The sequence below is a fragment of the Lissotriton helveticus genome, chromosome 11, assembly GCF_964261635.1.
Source record: "Lissotriton helveticus chromosome 11, aLisHel1.1, whole genome shotgun sequence".
Classification (NCBI taxonomy): domain Eukaryota; kingdom Metazoa; phylum Chordata; class Amphibia; order Caudata; family Salamandridae; genus Lissotriton; species Lissotriton helveticus.
Window position 1 is genome coordinate 1,040,862,249 of NC_136072.1, and position 20,740 is coordinate 1,040,882,988.

At 42.4% G+C, this 20,740-nt stretch overlaps 1 protein-coding gene across 1 annotated transcript in view; it reads right to left on the minus strand.

Annotated features, from left to right (window-relative positions):
• The window catches only part of FAM216A (family with sequence similarity 216 member A), a 199,292-nt gene that overhangs the window by 14,614 nt on the left and 163,938 nt on the right, over positions 1–20,740 (minus strand). The window contains exons 6-7 of the mRNA XM_078666130.1: positions 11,122–11,207; positions 267–371 (exon numbers count right to left, since the gene is read on the minus strand). Coding sequence (XP_078522256.1) covers positions 267–371; positions 11,122–11,207 — 191 coding nt within the window. The remainder of the gene's footprint in view (positions 1–266; positions 372–11,121; positions 11,208–20,740) is intronic.

Here is a 20,740-nt window from a genome sequence, read left to right on the forward strand (position 1 = left end):
GTTCAGGGGTCGGTGTCCTGCTGGTTTAGCGCTGCTCTGGGAATTACCAAGTCTGCAAATTGAGTTTGTCTATCCCTCGTGTAGCTTCTTTTCCAGGAAATCCTCTTCTGTGCCTTTATTTTTTGTCCATGACATGCTTGACATGGAAAGCTGTGTAGTTGATCCAAATGGATTGCCTTTTGTATTTCATGGCTTCTAAAACAAACAATGGGTACAATGATGTAATTAATGACTGGAGTGTGTTTTACGTCATTGTCCATGCTCACCTTTTTCTTCTTCATCCTTTATTGACAACACATTCATGGACTCGTTGATTGATGCCTGCTCTACATTATTTTCATTTGTACCAGATTCAGGCTGCTCAGTTGAATCTATGTGAGAAGAATAATTTGGTTAATTCAATGTATTATTTTGACTAAGACAAGTAATGAAAAATTAGGCCAGTAAACCAGGAAGAGAAGAATTCTGATAACGCCCTAACACCTCCCCAGCTAAACGCTGTGGCCAGGTATGCACCTTATTAAAGATCATACATCCATTAATGAATCGAATTGCCCTTAGTGCTCCCAGTACTAATGTCCCATCCAACCACGCGTGTTAGGCAGGTTAGGAGAACCTTCCCATTCCAAGAAACGTCCTCACGTTGGATAACCACCAACCTGCAAACAATGGCTGCTCACTCAGACCTCAGTTTCCAGAAATTGCACTCCACTCCGCAACCGTAAAACAAATACATGATCACACTCTGATAGGTTTGGTGGATGGTTACAGGACAAGTCCTCCCTTGTTCAAGAGAATACCTGCTCTTTGCACACTGAGTTAATAAGTACTACACCCTCTAAACATGTTCAGATGGGTTACACACAAGGCCAATCACAATTCCCATCAAAAGCAAATCTCCCGAACTGCAAGCAACACTGGTCACATTCATGCAGGCGGACAGTGTTGTTAAACATTACAAGAATAATGTACTCAAAGTGGGTCTTCTGCAGAGTTGAGATATGGGCAACAATAAAAGGATACTCAAATTTCACCACACGTGGTTTAGAAAAGACTTTCATCAATGGATCACTGACTGGTACTGAAAACCATGAGGGAAAATATGTGAAAAATGTCACACCACCGTTGCATTTCTCAACCTTGCACAGACCTTTGATTCTGCAAATAGCAGTGAACTATGAGGGCCCGATTCAAAAAAGGACTCCACATTCATGGCAGCAGCCATGAAGTAGTGAAGGGGGTCCCAGCACTTGTGGTGGGGGGGGTCACTGCACTAGTGGCGGGACCTCCGCAATGAGTAACTACAGTGTGAAGGTCCTGCCACAAGTTGTGGGCCCCCCACCATGACTGCCGGGCCTCCGCCACGAGTGCGGAGACCCTTTGTGAATCAGGCTCTGAGTCTTTAGACAGGCCTAGGCTGATATCTTTAATGAAGGACTTTCATATAGACATCTCAGAGACTGGGGAGTTGTTGGCAATCAACCACACCATTTAACACAAATGCAGGCCTATTTTTGCTTCCCTGTCGAGGAGCATGAGGGAAATAATGATGCTCTCCACAATGGTAAGCATGAAGTGAATACCCTTCTTTAGGCTGACAACATTGAACCAATTGCAATGCATGGACTGCAAAAATAGCTCCAAATTGCACCGCAATATTTTGAGACAAAATTCTTAAAATGGACCCTCTCACAAACAAAATTTGTGTAAACTAGGAAGGGCAGATTAAAGGAACCTGTCACCTAACCAAGCAGAAAATAGAGTTGGTATGTTAGGTTAAATTATTTTGTAGAGCGCACAGCTGCCCCAGCAAAGGGGCGTCCCGACGCTAATAACAGCTAAAAAGGAAAACCACTAAAAAAACAAAAGAACCTACAGTGAAGGGAAGAGATGTGTCTTAATTGCCTTACGGAATGCCAAGTAATTGGTCAAGCCGCAGATAGACAGTGGGAGAGAGTGTCAGAGTTTGGCTGCCAGTGTGCGGAAGGACCACCACCAGCCTGTACTCTCCTTACCCTCTGAACAACCGCCAGATGTTGACCCATAGAACGAAGTTGGCGGGAGGAAGTATAAGGTGAGAGCAGAGTGGCGAAAATGTCAGGAGAAGAAGAGTTCAAGATTTTAAAAGCGATGCAAAGGGACTTAAACTTCATGCGTCTGGCCACCGGCAAGCAATGTAGTCGGCGGATGGCACTAAAGGTAGAGCAAGTTCTCGGGAGGCCAAGAAGAGTTCTGGCCACCACATTCTGAACCCTCTGTAATCTCAAAGTCCCAGATTTATTGATATTGGTAAAGGAATATGTCCCACCTGGGTGTTAATATCAAGCGGAGCAGACAATGAAATCAGATGCCCACCATAAGGGTGCTCCAATACACGATGCTTTATGAAGCCATAGGAAAGGTGGTTAGTGGTAAAGAAATGTGACTAATATAACAAAACAGCCTAGTTTCAATGACTAAATATTTGGAAAATCCGTCCACATATTTCCTTCCACAAAGCTAAGACACTGATGTATACACTTATGCTTGAACTTGAATATTGTAACGATCTGCTTGTGGCTCTCCTCGATATTCTTTTACCCCATCAAAAGGTAATATTATAAACGTTGTAACAATGACGCTTTATATTCTTTCCAAACACAATCCTTGCCCTGATTACTGTCACCGAGCCGGCAGAGAGTCAGCAGAAAATTGAACCCTCTACAAATTAGTGTCTGGGACTTCAAATATATGAATGGCTCAGCCCCAACCACCTCCCTTCTCTCTTTACCAGGTGCCTCCCAACTCCTAACTTACATTCAGTTCAATGTAATCCCCTAATTACTCTCAAACCTCCTTTAACAAAAAGGTTTCCCAGTTCCGATCTCAAATTATGTTGAAACCCTTGTTACAGGAAACACAACAGCTAGACGTTACCCCACTGAATGGAGACGCTTCTCCTGTGCCTGCCTCATAGCTGATAGTGATCTACTGGTTGCAGCCAGCAAGAAGCCTGGCCGCTCTTCAGAGTCTGCATCAGTCTCATCTTCTCTCAGTTTCCCAACCTCCAATTTAGTCTTGGAATGCTGGCAGTGGTCCTTCACCAAACTCATCCACTCTTGAGAACTTTTTGAATGCTGATATTTTGCTGGTGATACCATCACAGGTATCTGTCACAGTCAAACACCATTCTGAAATCTCAATTGGGGTGGCAACCCATTATGAAGGCATGGACACCTTCTCACTAGTCAGAGGCTCTGGTGCCTCCACATCTCAGGTTCATGAGATATCTTTCTTACCCTAGTATGCCTCATTTTGTATTGCGTTCAGATGGAATGTCCTCTATGGCAAGTGTTCAGGATCACTACCCCGCCAAAAACTTTGGCTCAAGACTGGAGAACAGCTCTATACAGCTTGATGTTTCAGTAGGACAGCTACAGATTAGTACCCTGCTCAAAGGAGATCCAAGGTTCTTCCTGTGGATTCATGAGACTCTTTCAGCCTTCTCCTTTCCTCCTGGCCATCATGATGTGCTTTGCACATGCAGGATACCCACAACTTCCAAGTATTGTTGAAATTCCAGTGTCTGAAGCTGCGGGCGTAGTACTGTTTTGCCTTTGTGTGTAACAAAATCAACACTGAATTTTTTGCATGACATGATGCTGAGCTCCTCGTTAATGTATGCCGGTTTAACAGGCACCAATGATACGTGACACAAGGCAGTAAGCTACTTCCAGTTCCACCTGCTCAACTAAATATGGGACACACGTGTTTTCTTGAAGGTAGTTTGATGAATTGTTGGCACCAGGCCTGTTGGCTACACTGAACAGATATTCCTGGATCTGAAATGTCCAATTCTCAAAGTGAGGAGGAGGGTGAGTTGCTAATTCTTGGAGCACTCACTCTAGGGGTTTATTGTGTGTGGTCATGGTGAAAGAATGTCCATAGAAATACAGATCAAGTTGACACTTACTCTTATCAAGGCCCAATGCTCCTTCTTAATGTGGGTATAATGCTGTTCATGCTAGTGAAGGGGTGACTTGCACAGACTGGGGGCTGGCTTCCACCACAAAATCGGGGTACTTCATGGGGCTAAATATGCTACGGTGGTCTTCATCAATAGAGTATCCGTGCTTGTAATTTTCTGGACAATTCCCCACTTGCCACAGGAAAACACTGTGCAGCAGGAGCAGGCGGAGAGATTTGCAGGGGGACAGGTGAGGCCTGTGGGAGAGATGCTAGTAAAATGCTAGGTTCCATGGAACTGGTGCTAATTTCACATCCTGCATTTATGGGGTTAGGTAACAACGTCAGCTGCTGTGAGCACATGGATTTTCTTTCCTGCAGCCTGTGCAAGGTGGAGTTGTGCATACTGTCCTACTCAGTCCCTGATATTATAGGGCCTCACATGATGGAGAAGGTGGTGATGTAATTGGATATGTGCATTGTATGGCATTGGGCTCAGCAGGCCTCTCCATAAAGGGACTGCACTGCCTTTCATCACTTAATACATGGGATTCTGCCATCCTTATATGAAAACCGGTCTCTAATTTCTTTATAATTGGCAACTTGTGACACACCCAGGCGCCAATTATGAAGAAAAGACGCCAGAACTCAACCATAATAACTTATTACAGTTGAATTCTGACATCACGATACCTGCTACCAGAGTCAGCATTGAGGGGAAAGGCAAAACAGGTCACTGAGCATCATTAAAGCAGCTGTTCAGAGAAAGAAAAATGAAATATGTCTTTTCTTTCTTTCTGCTGTTTTCCCAGCGGTAGACTGATAACCAGAAGGTAGATATTTATGGCAACATGTTTATTTTTTGCACTCCTTAGGGAATTATAGAAAAGTTAAAATCTTTCCTGCATGTTTTGTTGTAAGGGTCATGTTTTCTAGCGCAGAGGCCCCTTTTTCATTTCAGTTTGAAGACATGTTATTGAATATGCAAAAAGTGATGAATCACTATCTCATCAAATGCACGTTTCTTGCATATGCTTTTCTTCTGTAAATATATAATGAATATGTCCGATGAGCAAGATAGATCAAAAATACATTCAGTGATAATTTAGTGACTATTTAGCTTAGAAATGATTCCAGGAATGTAATACATCTTATGACTGTTATGCTTGTACGGCATTACAATGCGGGCTTTTACCCCGCATGCCATTACAACGCAGTTTTTACAACGCAAGTCGTTACAATGACTTGCGTTGGGGGGCGCTGGATAGTGGAATAGTTTAATTTTCTATTCCAACTCCAGCCCACGTTGACAGTAAGGAAGGTGTTGGATAGAAAATTAAACTATTCCCTATCCTACAGCGCCCTCCAGCGCAAGTCATTGTTGTTAAAGCAGTGCGGGGTAATGCCCGCGTTGTTATGGATGTTTCCCTATTTCTATTATTTTAGATTTTTTAATCACTTGCTTAGGCTTTTTTATTTTATTTTTATGTTCTTAAACACATACATGGGTTCCATTTAGGCTCCATTTTAGTTGGACTGTCCAGCCAGTTTATCTTTGACCCCAAATCCACTCTAGGTAATGGAGGTCACCATCTTAAAGCCCGGGGGCTGCCATTTTTCCTCAAATTATGCAGAATCATCAACATGGCTGCCTTTGATGCAGATGTCATCTGTGCCTTTCTTTCCATGAATTGTGAAAGTGCCAAGTCATTCAGATATAGACATCAACAAAACCCCCATTGTGACATCAGTCTGGGTCAGGTGCCTTTTTCAAGGTCATATAACAACCATAACCCAAATAATGTAGTCTAAATTGATGTATTTTTATCTTATTAGTACATCCACTGATGTATATGACAAAACATTCCTAAGGTGACATTGCAGATTCCATCCTAGATAAGATGCAATATATAAGGACTACCCCTTGACCACTTAGGGGTCGATTAGGATGGCGGACGGACGTGGCAAGGGACCGTCCGCCATAATGGCGGAGGTCCCGTGCGTCGAATTAGGATGCACCCGCCACAGTGGCGGGTGCATCCAGCATTTTTAACATTGCGGCGGGCGGTGCTTTTAGCACCGCCCGCCGCATTGCTAAAAATGCATGTTGTGCGTTTCAAAGCACAACATGACAGGCACCGCGCGGTGCCTGCCATGTTGTACTTTGAAACGCATGAGGGTACCATAGGTACCCCCCATGTGCACCACCCACCCCCCCTTCACCCTGGGGGCCCGCAACGGGCCCCCAAAGCAAAGACCGTATGCCTTTCCGTGGCGGCATTCCCCAAAGTCCATCCTAATATGGCAGGCGGTGTCTGATAGACACCGCTACCATATTAGACCTTTTCCGCCACGGTCGCAAGGCGACCGTGGTGGAAAAGCGGCGGACAGTCTTCTCGTCCGCCGCGGACCCCCCAGCCATCCTAATGTGGCGGGGGGTCATTTGAGTGAGGATGGCGGACAGATTGCCCCCGCCGGGCCGGCGGTGGCTACCGCCAGCCCGGCGGGGGCAATTCGTCCGCCATCCTAATCGACCCCTAAGTTAGGAGAGAAACTTCACCTAGGTCAGAGACGCAGATCCAAATGAGCACTGCACCAGATTCTCTCTTGACAGACGAAGTCTACAGCAAGACTCTCTGAGGCTCTGTGAAGCATTCCATTCTGCCACCACGAACTGGTGCCAGGCTTGTGTTCTGTCGTAGACGCAATCTCCTAGCTCTTGGCCTTGTGCTCAAAATAGCCGACACACTATTCCAAACAGATAACAAACCCTGTTATCCAGGTATGCGCACCACCTCCGAAACGCAGGCTTATTATTTATTCATCTGCTAGAACTAGTATAGCACTCTGATATAAAACAGTGAGGATGTACGGGCTGTGAATTGTGATGTTAAATTTTTTTCCTGATTTCACTGTTCGTGAAACGAAACGCTTAGCTGCTTTTTATTATCTTCTGTGATGTTACCAATAATATGCGCACTAGATCCTGGCATTTTTAAATAACTATTTTAAAATAAATATGTTTCAGGTGATCTTGAGTGTGTAAATCATTAATGAATGATCATTTGGATTACCACTGCCACCTGTTATTAACCCAGAAGCATTGACACCACCTCATTAATGTACTAGTTGGGGGTTCTGCAGGGCTACAATGACCTGCTTTTCATGTTCAGCACTGGTGCATTGAACTTAGTTCACTAGTGTCACAGGGGGTTTGAAAACAAACCTGGTAGAGCTGAGCAAAATCTCAGTTTGCAAAACAAATTCTACACATTACTAGCTACTGCACCTTTGAAAAAGATTTTTTTTTTCTCAAAAAATTGTACAAAACTGATTCTAATATCTTCCCGTTGCAAATATTTAATGTATTTTCGATGTATTTAATTTTGCACTATAGGTTCCATTTTGATTCTTCATGGAACCTGAATGGATACTACACTATTCCAGCTTGTATAATAATCCATTGTCTAACGGGCAGGGAACTCCAGCAGGAGTGGACGACACTATGAAATTATTGACTCTATCTGATTTATTCATAGATTTTACTCTTAATGAAGTCAACTTGGCTATTAACTTAAGTTCTGGAGGGAAATCGGCAGGACCAGATGGCATCCCACAGGTTTTTAACGCTTGCTGTTCTCAAGGCTTTTTATCAACCTGGCATGATTCAATTATAGTGCCCATTTTTTAAAAAGGTGACAGGGCAAACCCAGTGCGTTATTGCCCAATTTCATTATTGGACTCTACAATTAAGATTGTGGGCCGAATCCTGTTAGAAAGGCTGCAAATATGGGCTGAGGAACACTCAATTTTAAGCGATTTACAATATGGGTTTCGCAAGGGGCTGGGTACAATAGAACAGGGTTTAAAACTACATATCATACTAGAAAAATATACAAAAGCAAAGAGGGAAAGTGAAAAGCTATATGTAAAGTTTGTCGATTTAACTGCGGCGTTCAATTGCGTCATTCATGAGAAGCTATGGTCGGTTTTAGAGGAAATGGGAAAAAATGTTCTAATAGTTAATTTCTTGAGGCAGCTGTATACAGGGGCAAGGGTCCGATTTGGGAGAGGTAGTGAATGCACGGAGCACTTTAAGGTAGGATGAGGAGTAAGACAAGGATGCATCCTTGCCCGTTCCTTTTTTCGCTATATATTAACAAATTGGAATCTGTATTGATACAGGAGTGCAAGGACTTACCTGTAGCGGCAAATCACCCTATTCCGGCACTCCTGTATGCGGATGATACGGTCCTAATGGCCCGCACACCGCTGAGTCTCCAAAGAATGGTAAATGCTTTTGTTAATTTTATGGCGAGTTTGGACCTCGTGATAAATTGCTCGAAAACGTTTAGAATGAATTGTGGAACGGAACTAAAAAACGAAAACCATGACCATTTATATAAATTCAAAGGTTATAGAGAGTACCAATACTTTTTCTTATATGGGGATTTTATTCGATCAGTTAGGGATGTGGTCACTGGCGATTAAAGCACGAAGGCTGCTACTGGTTAAATCAATCACGGCCCTGCTAAATTGCTGTAAAAAATTAGGAAGACTCGCCCCTGTTGAAATCTTACCAATATATAGGACAAAATGCATTTCTATTGTTACGTATGGAGCTGGAATCTGGGGCTATGTTGGGGTTAGTGCCCTACAGCTTGCAAAAAATATGTTTCTGAGGACCCTCTTGGCTGTACCTAATAGCACCTCAACTTACATATGTCATCAAGAACTTGGGGTACCATATTTAGAGGATATAATTAAGATACAGTCCGTCCTCTTTTGGCATAGAGTATGGACGGTAGATGAGACAGATTTGAATAGGCAAATATTGAAGGATGCCTTGATAGTGGATAGGGTCAGAAACATAAGATGGCTAGCCTATGTTAAGGAGTTTATGAATAAACTAGGCCATCCCGAATATTATAAAGATCCATACACTATGAAATACGTGTCTAGGAAAGACCTAAAAGTAAGTTGTATGCATTATTTAGATGAAGTGAGGACTACAACTGAAATAAAGAAACCTACAGTCCAAGCTTACTTCCCGGTTTTAGTAACCCCTAGGATACAGCCATATATTGCCCTGATCTCTGATGACTATGAAAGGTTTCTCGTGACTCGTTTCAGGTTGAATATTTTACACCGATTGTTAAGTTTCCCTTCACAGAATGGTTGGTCGAGAGTTTTATGCAATTGCCCATGTGATGAGACCCCGGCTCAATTGACTATACATATACTGTTCTTTTATACATTTTATTCCATACCAAGAAAGAGATGGATTATCCCTGTGCTTATAAAACTTGATATTAGACAACGCTACCTTGCATTTACGATTCTCCAACAGCTAGATGATAATTTTATTATCGCATCTGTAATTGCTTTTTTAAAAAGAGTTTTTAGGTCTCGAAAATCAATTGTGATGTGATCTAATCAATTTTTATGGATTTTTTAAGCCTTAATGATGTTTTAATAGTAATGATATATGCATTGTGCTTTTATGGTTAACTGTAATGGTTACCGAATAAAGACTTTTTGATTGATTGATTGATTGATTCTTCACGTTTGCAAACATGCTCTCTATTTTATATTAAAGAGATACATACCAAGGATTTAATTCGTTTGTGGGAAGGGTGTTGATATGACCATGAATTATTAGGGATAAAGTACCCCTGCAATGCATAATGAGGATACTGTAAGTCACCTTGGAGTTCCATAACACAATAAAAGAACTCAGCCCTCAGCCTTTACAAAAACCAACAAAAAAGATACTAACTTGAAAAAAAAGATGAAAACAAAGTAGAAGCCCTAAGACGTGAAGTAAATATAAAAAAACAGAAGCAATGCAGCTTTCTAAGAATGCAGCACTTTTCCGAGTCTTGCTCAGTACGCTGTACAAGATGGAAGATGGCAACTGCTGGGGTTCTTCAATTGGCAGGGTCAGTACTTTCTTTATTCCCAATCTAAGAACTACAATTTTCTTTTCTTTTAAAGCACATGAGCAGGTTTGTGATTTCAGTCAAAGACACTTTATGATGATTGGTTTAGCTAACGGGATTATGAGGAACAAAAGTGGCTGAAAATGTTTCCTCCGTGAGGCATGATTTCTTGATATGCCGCAGTTTCTGAATTTTAAGACAATTCCATGCTGGAGAAAATATAGTCATATAGACATCGCTGTTGCGAGACATATTGTGGCTCATCAAAAACATACAGGGGCTTTGAGCCTGCCTATTGCTTAGCTTTCTTTGTCACTCTCACTTGCCTACATCTTATTCGCATCCCAGCATTCCTGTGTCGCTTCCATGACAAGTGTATCTTTTGTCCCTCGTTGCTTCTGCTCCCTCTAACCTGCATTTTTTTGTACATTTAACTTTATTTTCCGATCCAACTCGGATCAGTTGCTACAAAAAAATAGAAAAGCACAGTCCTTTTGTGGGCTCGTGCATAGCTGCTTCACTCGCCTACAAAATTACGAGGGTGCCAGCATCAAAGGCCTTTTTAAAAGTCTTTAGCCATGCAGCCCTGCATGGGGGATGCCGTGCAGCATTGCTACAAGCAAATGGCAAAATGAAGAAGTATCAAACGTAAGATCTATTGGCTTTGCCAATGCTTCTTTTCTATAGGTAGGGTATTAAGTAGTTGAGTCTCAACCCATACCCTGTGTGTTGAAGGTTTTGACGTGTTGTCTGTATCCCATCTCAATGCCTGTGTGACTTGGGTCCCCTGATTCACACTATGTTGCCTGTATGATTTGGTGGGTGGATTTTGTGCCTCGGCCTCACCTATAGCTTCATTGGGAAAGGGAGGTAGGGATGGGGTGCATCAGCCAGGAGAGGTAAACTCAGGTACAGGGATGAGGCAGATTAGGCTGAAAAAAGTGCAAACATGATGGAGTGACATTCAGAGAAAATAAGTAAAAAGGTTTGTGGACGGGAGGCAGTAAGACTGCCTCATGTGACTCAAGGCAAAGGAAATGCTTACATCAGGATTCACTGTAATGCAACAGTTGTGAAATGTTGACGTATTTATTGAGTCGTAGCGTGCACAGTCTAAAAATAATCACTATAATAAAGTTCAAACTTTACAATCATCACATCAAATTTGCAGTCTTTACTAACATCATCCCCCCCAACACTTCCAATAACGTAATCATGTTTTAACAGTAATTACCTTTCTGGCTAGGAGGTCTTTCTTTGCATGCCTTTGGGGTATTTTTTGATTTACTTCTCACTGTGGGTACATTTTGAGATTGTGACCTGCAAAACATATGCATCCATTTTTCAAGAAGAGAACTTTAACCAGCTTTGCAAGCGTTACTGCGGGCGCGCTAGCTCAGTGGGAGTAGTCATGTCCATGGTAGATAAATCAATAGAGGGCAAGGTCGAAACACATAATATTTAAGTTGGTTATTAGGTAATTGCACATAGAAACAATCAGTTTAAAGTGTAAAGTCAGCTTTATTATTTTTGATTTTAAAATAATCTTTATTGATTTTGTATACACAAATAACGACAAAATAAACTATAATTGTTACAGCCATTAAAAGACAAAATACACAGAGAAAATGGACCCAGAAAAAAATTAAATGGAATTATAATCATATAAGGATCACAATGTCGTTTGAGAAGGAAAAATGAAGTATTACAAACATTTATGACGAAACTTCCACAAGTTTTCGCATAAATGAATAAATAGCATCAATACTAGGAAAAAAGGAGCTACAAGATAAAGTCATAACAAAAATTCAACCATATTGGTTTCTAAGATGTAAAGCAAGGACTACCAGCTCAAGGGAGTTTGGTGACAGCAAAAAAGTCATCCAAGGATTTCCACATAAGATTTAGTCATGATTTCCAGGGCGAGTGTTGCAGAGCAACGTTATCAGCCACTCTGATGTGTGATATCCAGTTTAACCAGGCTGTCCATGAAGCTTTGTGAGTGGCTTTCGAGTTAGAGGTAATCAATTTATCAACAAGAGATCGAGTAGGAGATGATCAGCAGGGCATCTAAGGTTCAAGTCAAGGAATCCATTGATAAGAAAGCAGAATACTTTCTTGGGGCATATATTTAAGAGCTTCGAGATAAAGGAGAAGACACTGTCCCAGAAAGATCTCGCGGATTTGTAATGAAAGATTAGTTGGGCAAGGTCTCTGGTTTCTTCCTTATAATTCCAACATGTCGGGCTTTCTTAAATTTTCAGGGCATGTAGGCGGGAGGGAGTCCAGTTGGCTTTGTGGATTAGCCAATATTTTGCTTGGAAGGGTACGTTCCTTTTTGTTGAGTGACCGATTCTAAATGGCGTTCCTTTGGGCCTCAGACGTGGGGGTGCATGAGTGGGTGTCCCAGTTTTCCATTACTTTCTTGTTTGCTTTCGATGCGCTAGGCTGCAGAAAATGATAACATTTTAAAACATGGTGACCCACTTTATTGAGTTTCGAAATGAGAGATGGGAGGGTTCTCTGTAGTGGGTCTTGGATTTGGTAATGGCCGTCTTAATTTTGAGGAAGCTGTAGAATTCCCGGTCATCTACATGGTATTGCGTTTTTAGATTCAAAATGTTTTTGGGGTGGATATGGAACCTAGTTGTCTAAGGAAATATATACCTTTGGTGTCCCTTGAATGCCAATAGAGGTTCTGGTCCTCATATTTGATGTTCGGGTTGTGCCAAAGAGAGGCTAGATTAAACAAGCATTTACAATGCAACGGTTTCGCCTTTGGAAAAGTTAGAGCTATTGGCATTGTAAATGACAACATGTGTATTTATGTGTTGGTTCTGAAAACAGATAAATAAATGGCATTGTCATTTACATTGCCAATAGCTTAATCTCTTGCAAATGTGAGACCTATTGTACCCTACGGACGAGCTCAGCAGACAGCAATTACTACCACACACACACACCCAGAGCCACACACACACACACACCCAGAGCCACACACACACACACACACACACACACACACACAGAGCCACGCACACACACACACACACCCAGAGCCACACACACACAGAGCCACACACACACACACACCCAGAGCCCCACACACACACCCACACCCAGAGCCACACCCACCCACACCCAGAGCCACACACACACCCACTCTCAAAACCACCACAACTCAACATATGTAAAAATATACATTATGCCGAATTCACACAAAAAAATTAAATGTCAAAATGTTAAAAGTGGTGCAACATGTGATGGCCAGTGCCATTAGCTTATTTATAGTGACATTGCGCATGCTCCTGGAGTTTTGGAAAGTGCAGCTTCCACCAGGTGGCACCTACTCAACAGTTCGCCCACTACATCCTGTAAAGAAATTAAAATAGACCCAAGGAATTATATGGCAAATAAAATGGCTTCTACCATTCCTTCAAAGAGGACCTCAATCTAAATAAACATATGATTTACTTCAATTACCTCTTCCAAACAAAAAACGCCAATTTTACACTAAAACTACACTTTGCCCTTATAAAGCATTAATATATGTAATATGCATAGCTTCACTTTGCGTTTTTCATCTTAAGACTTGTTCAAACTCTGTGCCCACGCATCTTCCTAACACCAATGTACCCTAAACTTTTGGAGATGTGGCTTCCAGGGTGAGGTGCTGGCGCCACCATTTGTATTAGGATTGGCCTTTCACTCCCTAGCCACCATCAACGTCATACATTATTCTACATCAGAGCTGGGTCATTGGGTTGCCACATGACATCATTGTTGACTTCTTCAGAAACATTGAACTGTTACCCCACCATGTTCAGTATTCCAAAGAAGAGAAGATTTAAACATGAATCCCAATGTTACGATCTACAATGCTTAATGAATATTTAAATAGTTTTAGACAATTCGATAACAAGCATTGCAATGTCAATAGGTTTCGGCTATGTGGGACCAACTGGCGTTGAAATGTTTTTTTCGACACGTTGCACGCGCGGGATGCTGTGCAACATGGCTCAAAGTAAACAAACAAAGCAGCGTTGTTTGTTTACGTTAAGGCATGTTACACAGCAGCTCGTACTGCTCTGCAAAATATCGGAAAATCACACTGACAATGCCAATTGGTCTCTCATAGGTGAAACCTACTGGCTATACCAATGCTTGTTCATGTTTTGTAAGGTCTGTCTTCTTAAAGTTGCTGTCACGTTTATTATGTTCCGAAAGGGCCTCTATTATTCCTACTAATTTCAGGCTGCTTGGAATTATTTTGTCACACACTACGATAATGAAAATATAGATAGTAATTCAAGCGAATGAGAGGTAACACAGCATCTCCCAGAAGCTCACTCTTCCTTGGCTGCGACTAGTACTTGAGGCCGCGGCTTCACGGCCTACGGAGTCCCTAGAGGCGCGGGACAAGGATGCTGGGGACGCCAGTTCTCGGTGACTCCCCGCACGCCTCTACTGTGAAGTCCTTACCGTCAGTGCCTGCCCCCATGTTGACGGCGTCCGGCGAGCAGCAGGGGCACCCGGTACCCACAATGCAGCGGGACACGAGTGCAGCGACGCCTCTGAGTCCCGACCACCGCGATGCTCCTCCTCCTCGAGCCCTGGCACCTCCCCTCTTGCTTCCAAGCAGCTCACCGCGAGCGCTATGAACCTGTCTGTTGAAGTCTTAGGTGGGAGTGGGACTAGTTGTGAGAAATTCGAGTTAGTTTAGAGGATTACTGTGCCTCCTAAAGGCGGATTGTCTATAATGCATAGCCCACAGTCTTGAATTTTATATGAGATCTGTATGTGTTAATATTACGCATTTATAATGAACTAGGATCACGCTTGTTTTGTGAAAATGGTCACAATTAAATTAGACATGCCTGACGTGCCCAGAAAGGAATCATAAGCCTGCACATGTTAACAAGGGCTTAGTTTTAACTACTCGCTATATCCGTTTAAGCGGGGGTGCTACAGAAGGAGATTCTATTGTTTTATGACACTTCTTAACTTTTATCTCGGCTCGCAGGTCAACATAAGTCAGAATGAACAAGTCAGGTCCCGGGCCGGCAGCCAATCACAGCGCGGCCCGGGAATGACGTCACGGGGGTGTCCCAGGCCGGCAGCCAATCACAGCGCGGCCCGGGGAATGACGTCACGGGGGTGTCCCGGGCCGGCAGCCAATCACAGCGCGGCCCGGGACACACGGCAACAAGGGGCGGGACTTAAAAAAAGAGTCAGAAACGCCCACGATTCGCGTTCTGACCGGGAAAAAGTGATCGACAACGATTTCTTCCAATGGCTAGCCTCCATTTATGGAGCTAGCCAATGGAAGACAGAGGCGGGACCAAAGCCCCATACTGTAGGACATAAGATTTCGCCCTGGGCGGAGCACCTGCTTTGCAGGTGCTACGGCCAGGGCGAAACCTAAAAATTTCATCTTAGAAGGTAGTTTATTTTTAATGTCCAATAAGGCATTTCTGGCATTTTAAATATATATTTGTATTTGGTGAGGTGTGGCCTTTTCAACTTCCACCCGCATGGGAGTTTAATTTTCTTGTGTGGAGAACAAATATGTGCTCCGTTTGGCCAAGAAGGCTAACTGATAATTTAAAAAATTAGCGAGGTTAACTTCTAGTGTGTTAAAGAGGCATCGTTTTTTCAGCGCTATTCGAGCCTTTTTACCTTGCCAAATAAAGTTTGTGATCAGTTTATCTGACTTCTAGTGGAAGTCATCAGAAAGCAATAGGGGTAGCATACTGATTAAATAATTAATTATTGGGGTAACCATCATTTTAATGGTTTCAATGCGGCCCCATCAAATTATGAATTTTGGTGTCTTTCTGTCTAATAATGCCTTGATTTTCAGAAGGGTTGTGATTTAAAGTATCAATTAGATCAGAACCGAATTCGATACCAAAGTACTTGTTGTATTGGCATTGCCAAATCAGGCCTAAGGCTACTAATAGTTCCTTTGTTCCTAGGAAATTTACAGCTGTAGCTTCTGACTTACTTGTCCTATTTAATTTGTATCCCGAGACCTTTGAATACTGCTCAATTATTCCCATGAGGGCTTGTATGGATGAGTTTGGATCGTCCGTGGCAATTAAGAGGTCGTCTGCATAAGCAGACAGTTTCACTACCTTTCCTTAGAAGTTGATTTCTAGTATATTAGAATTGCTTTTATATCTAGGAGGAGAGGTTTGAGATCCAAACAGGAAGAGGGAGGGTGAAAGTGGGCAGCCCTGCCTAGTTCCTTTTTCTAGTTTTAGCGGTTGAGACAGGAGCGAGTGGAGATACGGGCACTTTGATTACAATCTAAGATCACGATCATTCATATTAAACGATCGCCTAGATTAAAGGTTCTAAGAGATTCCTCAAGAAAGGTCCACAATACCGTCAATTGCTTTCTCAGCATCAAGTGCAATCACCACGGAGGCCGATGTGGATGTTTCTGCCCTTTCTAGGGAAGGAGACGAGTGTTATTATTGGACATAGGTTTTATGAGGAATCATACATGTGAATTACTTATTAACTGTGGTATAAAGACATTTAGACATTTGACAAATATCTTTGCGTATAGTTTACAACCCAAATTCAATAATGAGATGGGCCCATCGTTTTTTGGTAGCAACATGTCTTTCCCTTCTTTGGGGATCGCTACAATGTTGACTTCTGCTGTGGTACTACTAATAATACCGGAGGTTGCAACGTGAATAAGTAAATCTAACATGGTTAGTTAAAGTGACTGGTCGAATGTTTTATAAAATGTGGAGTTGAAGCCGTCAGGGCCAGGGGCTTTGTTTTCTTTCAGCGTACATCAGTAATCCCAAGCAAGGAAATTGGTTTGGATATAAACGCTTTATATTCTTCTGATAGGGGAAGGATTTGTAACTTGCTTAAATAGTTGATACATTGAGCAGGAGTTATCTTTTTATAGTCAGAATATAGGTCGTCATAAAACTGTCTAAAAATTGTCCCGAATTTTCTGAGGATTGGCATGGGTTGTCCTTAATTGTGTTTATCTTTTTTTGGTTCTGTATGTTTAGGATATGAAGCCAGCATTTTTGGTCATTTTATTGGTTTCACAAAGTTTGAGAGATTTTTTTAATCCACACACCGGTCTTTTCGCTTAAAATTTGATTGTACTCATATTTCTTACTTATGAGCAAGGAAAGGGTGTTCTTACTTAGATTCTTGATGTGTGTTAATTCAAGATGCTTCATTTCTTCTTTGACTTTCAGTAATAAAGCATTATTTAGTTTATTGATCTCCATATTCATATAAATTAAGGTGCCTCTCAGTGTTGCCTGAAAAGAGTCACAAAATGTCTGTAAATTTATGTCTGATGAAGTGTTATCCAAAATATATTTGAAATAAATACCTCAATTTTCCTTATGTTGACCTGATCAGCCAAAACATCATTATTAAAACGCCATATCTTAGTAGAGGTTTTAGGATTAGTGCCTGCAAGGAGTGTGCTAATACATGAGTAATCAGCGATACTTGATAGGCGAACCCGGAGAAGGCGGGTTGGCCTTTGAGCACTTAAAGTTTGGTTTGGACTCTTTTTCTAGCCAGCACTTTAATTGTTCTAAATGCAGCAGGTATACATTTAGACATGTGTAAATGTGTTGCCAAAGTATAACTAGATTTGCGATTTTGTTCATGTTTGGAGAACTCTCTTCGCCTACAACCTTACCAATGTTTGGGGCAGTTTGCTCCCAGTTCCCACTATGGTTGCAGATATTAAAGCTGGCCTTCTCTGGAGTAAATTTCAGACTATCCGTGGTGAGGTGAGTTCAAAAGGTTAGACCGAAACGCCATCATGGAACATCCACAATTCACATCTCAGTGCGAATTTGCTGACCTTCCGGCAGTTTAACCATTTGAAGAACCAACATCTGGTCTATCTGGGACAGGTGTTCCAATCCAGGTACGCAATTCTGGGGTGCGACAGGTGTTGGCATCCACATATTTTCATCCACACCATGCTGAGTTGCAACTGGAGGTCCTGGATGACCTTGGAAGCCATTGCCAGGCTGACCTGGAGGACCTCTAGGCTCGTATTGTTAAAAGTGGCACTATGGCACACAATGGAATGCTTTTCCTCCAATTTCAGCCAGGGTAGAGATGCAGATCCATTACTGTGCATGTCCTCATTTACAGGTTAGTTCAAAGAAAGTCCCAGCAATGTTGGAAACTGTTCTGATGTGGAGTGCACCGGAATAGGACTGTGAGAATGTGGTTGTTATGAAACGTACATCCAATCAAGCGACAGCAGTGTCGTTCGCAATCAATATCTTAGTTGTTTAAGAAAGTTATATCATGATCCAATTGGGGAATGGAGTTTAGAGACCAATGTTCTGTAGTGCTCTCGTTGCAAGTAATGTCAGTGTGGATTGCATTGTCACTGGCAGATAGATATTATTGGGGGCTTCAGTAATCTCTAAGTTTATGTCAAATCAGATTATTGAAGCTCTCTAGCTCAAAAGTAGCCAGGTTCCACTGACTTCGCAGTACGTCCATAGGGTATAGTGAGTAAAAACCATAGCAATAGAGCAATACAAACAATGGAATATGAGCGGTGACGTGCCAGACCTAGGTCATGAGAGTACTGCCAGACTTCCAGTCAAGTACACACCATGTGGAGGTTCATATTGCAGGGTTTAATTAAATGAAAGCGTGTTATTTGTGCTAAAGATACCGGATCACCAAAAGGTGGAATGTATCATTAGCAATAGTACCTCAGGGGAGAAAAAGAGGTAACAAACAACTTTGGTGAGGTGTTTTGTGTAAGTAAGCCCCCTCCAGAGAGATTGGGGCTGTACATTTCACTGGCAAAAGAGGTGCCCCTTGGCCACCATTTTAGGGTCAGGAAGACTCGTCAGCAACTTGGTTCAGAGTACAGATAGAATCACAGAAGCATTTGAAGAGATGGGCAAGTTGCCAAAAGTACCTTAGCAGGGCAAGGTAGGCTGACGGAGGAGGGAGGTGGGAGGCGGTCAGTAGTTAGGTGTACGGGCGCGCCAATCGTTTCCAAGAGCATTCGCTGGTATTTTGAATTCACTGTAATGTGGCGGGTCAAAAAGAAGAAAATAAGGCTCCTCAATGCAGCACCCCTTCCAATGTCTGGAAAAACCATTACCTTGGCAAGAGCAGGACTCCAAACAGTCGAATTTACCGCATTATGTTCTATGCTACAAAGAGAGATTGAGTCAGGCACCCATTCGCTCCTCCATCAAAGCAACGCCCCCAGTCAGCTCTATTATTAAAGGGGAATTTCTGCCAAATGTACTTTAAACAGATCACATTTTTTCCTGTACCACTTTTGAAGCTTTTTTTGACAGCATGTTAGCATCAATGAATTGTAAGCCAAAGATCAGCTTGCACCCTCAAATCAGATGTAATTATTTAGTAGTAGTAACAATGATTTCTAAGCTATTAGGGAGAGGAGTTGGCCTAACAGCTAGGGCGGTCGACCTCTAATCTGGGGAACCGGGTTCGAGTCTCGGCAAGGATGCGCAACATCCTGTGATTCTGGGCAAATCACTTGTGTAGACCTCCCAGCCTACATTACACTGGTCCTGAAGAAAACCTCTATAGTTACACGAAGGTTGAAACATGTAGACCTTATTTTTTAAGAAAATCACCACCATCCTACTTCTTTTGACACCACAGCCTACCGAATCAGGCAATAGGTGCCACACGTAAATACCTTTTATTTGTTGTCCAATCACTCCAGAATAAAGTCTCTGAGTGAGTAGTGTTGCAACAACTTTTAACCACACCTTTACCTACCCTTATCACATATAAACAAAATAACCAGCTCCACTGTAATCAGGTGTCGAAGCACACCTGGATAGCATTCGGCTGTCCGGGTGGGACCCCGATGATGAAGCATGTCACCAACTAGGTTGGTGAGTGAGGGGTCTTCTAGGGACAAAGGATTGTCCCAGATTGGGTTGCAGGGCTTGCACCTCAATACCATACTAATGTATAGGTATTAAGTTCCTTCAGTGGTTACTCCTCCATTTGTTTAAACATTGAATCCAAGGGGACCAGGAGTTCCTACTAGACCCTTAAGGTCAACCACCCTTTCTCTCCTAATTGATTTCCCAAAAAGAAAATCACTTAATCTCCCAGTGCCAAACAAAAATTAATATGTCCTCATGTAACGCAACCGGTGCTCGTGTAAAGCACTCTGATACCGATACCTTTGGGTCAAGTTTGTGCTATATAAAACTGTGTTAAAAAAAAAGAAAGAATTAAACAAGCATTTACAATGCAACAGTTTCGCCTTTGGAAAAGTTAGAGCTATTGGCATTGTAAATGACAACATTTGTATTTATGTGTTGGTTCTGAAAACAGATACATAAATGGCATTGTCATTTACATTGCCAATAGCTTAATCTCTTGCAAATGTGAGACCTATTGTACCCTACGGACGAGCTCAGCAGACAGCAATTACTACCACACACACACACCCAGAGCCACACACACACACACACCCAGACCAAAACACACACACACACACACACACACACACACACAGAGCCACGCACACACACACACACCCAGAGCAACACACACACAGAGCCACACACACACACACACACAGAGCCCCACACACACACCCACACCGAGCCACACACACCCACACCCAGAGCCACACACACACCCACTCTCAAAACCACCACAACTCAACATATGTAAAAATATACATTATGCCGAATTCACACAAAAAAATTAAATGTCAAAATGTTAAAAGTGGTGCAACATGTGATGGCCAGTGCCATTAGCTTATTTATAGTGACATTGCGCATGCTCCTGGAGTTTTGGAAAGTGCAGCTTCCACC